Source organism: Neophocaena asiaeorientalis, unplaced genomic scaffold, assembly GCF_003031525.2.
Source record: "Neophocaena asiaeorientalis asiaeorientalis breed wild unplaced genomic scaffold, Neophocaena_asiaeorientalis_V1.1 scaffold44, whole genome shotgun sequence".
Lineage (NCBI taxonomy): Eukaryota > Metazoa > Chordata > Mammalia > Artiodactyla > Phocoenidae > Neophocaena > Neophocaena asiaeorientalis.
In genome coordinates, this window is record NW_020173678.1 from 984,187 (window position 1) to 989,248 (window position 5,062).

A 5,062-nucleotide genomic window follows, 5' to 3' on the forward strand; every position below is an offset into this window, starting at 1 on the left:
GGAGGCGGGATCTGGCCCAGGGTCCTCGGTGCCGTGGCTGGTGATTCTAGTATCTGTCCACACACGCTGGCGCAGAGGGACCGCGGGCGCTCGTGGCCGCCCCCTCACAGGCTGATGCTCCAGGCGGGGGACAGAGGCCGCCAGCCCGAGCCCAGGCCTGCGGCAGCCGCTGAGCTCAGCGGTCCCTGGGCTCTTCGGGGAGCCGGCACAGGGCGGAAGGGGCGGACAGGGGAGACAGGCAGGCCCGGGAGATGCTGATACCGCCCAGGAGGAAAAGTCCCTCCCTCAAAGGGTAGCCGGCCGGAGCCCCACACCCCACCCAGTCCTCGGCGACATCACACAAAGCCGGCCAATCATCGGCCAGGGCTCCGCCCAGTAACCTTGGGCTGGGGGAGGGGCGGTGGGGGTAGCTCAGCTTCTCAGGTGAAATCCGTCCTGCCCGATCAGCTGCCTCCCGTCCCTCCTCTGATCCCTCATTGACCTGCCCCCAAATCTTTGCCCAGAATTCCTAGGGATGCGGCCCCTAGGCTCTTTCCCCTCGAAGAAGTCTTACTTTTCTCTAAGAGGTAACAGGCCGTGATATTAAAATACCTAAACAAGAACTGTTCCAGAATCCTAGAAGATTCTTCCAGCTGTGGTGTATGGTCTGATTCCTGACACCCTTTTTTGCTGGGACCTGGAACCCCATTACATCTCTGCTGACTCAATTCCCCAGTAGGTAATAACCCCGCACTTAGGGAGTAAGATGCCTCTTTGCTGGTCGCTGTACCTGCCACACTTTGCACACGTTCTAAGGGGGGTATCCCCCCGGCCCGCCCCAATTTACAAATGAGGGCTCAGAGAGAAATTAACGCAGCTCAAGGTCACACAGCTAATTAGTAACAACGTCTTCTAGGAAGACCACCTTTCCTGGCTGTGGGCCTGAAGATTCAGTGCAGAAGGAGGGAGAACCAGCCCACATGCAGCTGCCCACCCGTGAGTAATGTCACTCTGGGGGCTTCCAGGCTGGGAGACACCCTCTCAGGCCTCACCTTGAAGTCTCTGAGAACCACAGACCCGGAACAGAATCTCCCCTCAGATGGCCACGGTCACCCATGTGACTAGTTAGTCCCTTTGGAAAAAGCCCCAGGGATCTAAGCCTAGCTGCTCTTTTCTCCTTCAGGACCCCCTAACACCTTTCTGGAACCCTGAATAGGAGCCCCTGGGCAAGTGGGTCAGCCCAGGGAGGCCCAGAGAAGTAAGGACACCCAGCGCCCCGTCTCAGGGTGTGCTGCTCCCAAGGTGGCCCAGATTTCACGGCCTCCCCTCCTCAGGCCAGCCCACAGTCGGCGTGCATGGCTTCATCTGGAGCTGGGCTGTCGTGGCCTCCGTCGTGTGTGTGTGTGTGTGTGTGTGTGTGTGTGTGGCAGGGGACACCAAGAGGAGCCCCAGGACCTCCTGTCTGCCTGGCACACCAGATCACTCAGCCATGCCATGACCTGCCAGGGATCACCTCGTCCCCATCAGTGACAGAGCCAGACCAGAGGGGAAATCAGCTACAGCGGGAGGGATTCAGATAAGCTGGCAGAAGGAACTTCCCGCCTGCAAAGGCTGTGGAGCCCTGGGAAGGGGAGCCTGGAAGAATGTGCAACCTTCTTCCTCTGGAATCATGGTCACTGATGCCACCCGGGCCTCATCTGATAAGGGCAGTGCCTAATATCTTTTGAGAACCTATGCGTGGAGCTCCTTTACATGCATGAACACACGTCGTGTGTAAAGACCCCTCTTTACTGAGGCTCAGAAAGGAGAATGTGAACAAGCCTGGAGTCACACACTCCTAATGGTGGAGGTGAAATTCAAACCAAGCCTGACTGTGCCCAGTCTGGCCTCACCCTCTAAGCAGCCCTGGCGCGGAGAGAGGTGGGCTGGAGAAAGATGATCCTGCTGCCAGCTGCCAGCAGGGCTGAGAGCTGTCTGCTGGGGAAGCATTTTCCCATTCCGTAGTGAAGAAAGCCAAGGCCTGGGCAGGGGAGGCAGGGGGCCGAGGACGCAGAAGGCTGCTTCCCTGCGTGAGCACGGCGCCCACCTCCCTCCGCGGCAGAAAGAGGACACCCGCACCCACTTTACCAGGCGTCCTCTCCTCTCCCTCCTCCTCCCACCGTGGCAGCCTGCCAGCTCCGGGGAAGGCGGCTGGAAGCAAAATCCCTGCTCTCTCTGGGGAGTCTGCCTCCCAGACACCCGGGGGGCTTTAGCCGACTTAGCGCAGAGAAAGCGTCTTCCCGTGGGGGCCAGTCCTCTCTGAAGCAGGGTGGCAGGTCCAGCCTGGGGTGCTGGCCCTTTCAGCTGCAGGGGTGCAGTGTGGGGAGCCCCGTGACAGCCAGAGGGCCCTGGTGTCCCCCCACCGGCCCTTCTCCTGGCCTCCCAGACCCTCCCCAGCCCAGCCTTCCTGAGGCTGCCGCAGGGAAAAGACTGGCTCTGAACCCCCAAACAAGAAGGCTTTGTACGGTGGGGTCAAAGGGCATGGGTTTACAGGGCTCAGCCTGGTGAAAGGGGTCTGTCAGCCCCCTCTGCCTACTTCTGCCCTCACACATCTTCCCGGGAGCACAGGGAGCGGTGCAGACACTCAGAGGGAACCTACAGGAAACCTGGGGTTCCGCACACCGACCCTACTGCCTCCTGAGGATGCCCTTAACCTCTCTCTCTCTCTCTCTCTGTTCATCCCAGGGTTCTGGCCACTGACTTCTGAGGAATGCCCAGACAGGCCGTCCAATGGGGGAGGGCGCGGGGAGTCTTATCCACACCCCCCCAGGGCATCGGGATCTCAGCTGGGCCCAGGCACCCCTAGAACGGCCGGCCGAAGCCGGCCCGGGGGAGGAAGCAGGCGGGCGGAGGGGCTGGGAGGGCAGGAGCTGGAGCGAGGAGGGGCCGAGGGCGGCCAGACCCGATCCGGAGCTTCACAGGCCCCTGCCTGCTGTTGGCCACGCGAGCCTGCAGGCCTGTGAGCCTATGAGCGACAGCTCAGGGCCTGGCCAGAGGGCGTTCCCAGCTCAGGGAAGCCCGCTCAGCTGTGCTCCGGCATCCCGGGGCATCTGGCAGGGGTTTCCCATGACCTCCCAGGAGACGCGGCAGAGCCCAGAGCTGTGCCGGCATCTGCACCTGGGGGGGGGGGGACAGCTCAGTGGGGACTGGGCCCTGGGGACACTCCCCTGCTGAGGAATGCATAGCAACAGGCGCCTGGCCTGAGCCTCTCCCCACCCCGCTAGCCCTGGTCCCCAGCCGCCCTGCCAGGCTCTCCTCGGGGCACCTTAACTCCAGCCTCAGGAAGGACCAGTCCGGCCTAGAGGAAGGACTGCTGGCCTCTGCCACCACTCTGATGGCGGGCTTCCACCGACGATGGCAGAGGGGTAGGGGCTCAGGCATCCGGGGGTCTGGGGATGGGGAACCGTGGCCCTCCATCCCTTCCGCCCACAGAGCAGCGGAGGGCAGAGTGGGAGTGCTCCAGAAGACAGGACGCTGCAGCCAACAGTGAGCTCCACCGCCCCATCCCCCTGGGACAGAGAATTAGCGCCCGGGGTCAAGGCCGAGCATCCCCGCCCCAGCAGGAAGCCCAGCAGCCTCTCAGCGCCCCGCCTCCTCCTCAGGAGCTGCTGGGCTAGAGGTTAAAGGAGAGAGACAGGAGCCCACGGACACTTGGGGTGGGGGTGGGTGTAGACTTGGCTGTCCTGGAACTTCCCTAGAGGGCGGCGAGGTGGCACTCAGGCAGGAAAACAAATTCCAGGGGCAGCTGCGTGAATCTCAGGAAAGGGGAGAAGGGCGGCTCCCACCCAGTGGTGGGGGGGAGGAACTCCCCCAAACTAGGAGCACGTGGGGACAGGCAGCCCACAAAGAAGGCCCAGCCGGCCTCACCCGCCACATCTGCGCAGCCCTGTGTGCCTCCCCGAGTACCTTCCCGCGTTCGCGGTCACGGCCATGACGTGCGGAAAGGGCTGGAGGAAACGGAGGCACAGAGGTGCCCAGAAAGAGCGAATCAGCAGCCGGATGACGAGGCCATGTGGAGCAGGGTGAGGAGCACGTGCTTGGAAGCAAGGGTGCCCCGGGTCCAAATCCAGACGCCTCCATTTACGGCTGTGAGCCTGTGCCCATCTCCACCATGCGCATGACATCCGCCACCTCGCGGGCTTCCGTGGGACAACGCAGGCGTGACACCTGGCGCTCAGTGAGCGTGCAGGAAATGACAGCGCCCAGCCCCGCCCTCCCTGCTCAGTCCCTCCATCACAGCGAGCTTCCTGCAATCAATCATCAATCAATCAATCCAAGGGCTGGAGGCGAATTCCTCTTTTTACCTAACAGTCACTGTGGCTTAACCCAGAGAGACACCGCTTAGATACGCTTTAAGGGCCTTTTTTTTTTTTTTTTGCGGTACGCGGGCCTCTCACTGTTGTGGCCTCTCCCGTTGCGGAGCACAGGCTCTGGACGCGCAGGCTCAGCAGCCACGGCTCACGGGCCCAGCCGCTCCGCGGCATGTGGGATCTTCCCGGACTGGGGTACGAACCCCTGTCCCCGGCATCGGCAGGCGGACTCTCAACCACTGCGCCACCAGGGAAGCCCTAGGGCTTATTTTTAAAACATTTCATTCACACTTAGCTTCTCAAGAGTCACCCTTTAAGGACCGGCCACCTTCTACTGCACCCAAACCGCTCCTCTTCACAAATGGCCAAACCAGAACAAAGCGCTGCTCCCATTCTACAGTGGGTAAAACTGAGGCCCAGAAGGGGAAACAGAAATGGGGCCCCATGACCCAGCCAGTAACCGACTTCGTGGGCCCCAGCCCTGCCCTCTGCCCGCAGAGCTGTAGGAATAAGGGTGCCAGGAACAAGTCACCTCTGCCACTTCCTCAGCCCCTGCCCCCACCCCCCTCTATGAGGTCTTCAAAGGCTGAGAGCCAATCAGGCAGGCTGGCTGGGGCGGGGTGGGGGGCACACTTCCGGGGCCTGCGGTCACTACACTGCACTTCCTGGTGATGACATAAGCCCTATTTCTGCAGCAGAAGCCCGCCACCAGGACTCTCAGGTCTCCACTGGCC

At 61.9% G+C, this 5,062-nt stretch overlaps 1 protein-coding gene across 1 annotated transcript in view; it reads right to left on the reverse strand.

Moving 5' to 3' along the window:
• The window catches only part of LOC112402608 (kinesin-like protein KIF21B), a 37,779-nt gene extending 33,586 nt beyond the window's left edge, over positions 1 to 4,193 (reverse strand). Inside the window, exon 1 of the mRNA XM_024749624.1 lies at positions 3,925 to 4,193. Coding sequence (XP_024605392.1) covers positions 3,925 to 4,142 — 218 coding nt within the window. The 5' untranslated portion in view covers positions 4,143 to 4,193. The remainder of the gene's footprint in view (positions 1 to 3,924) is intronic.
• Positions 4,194 to 5,062: the final 869 nt, after the last annotated feature.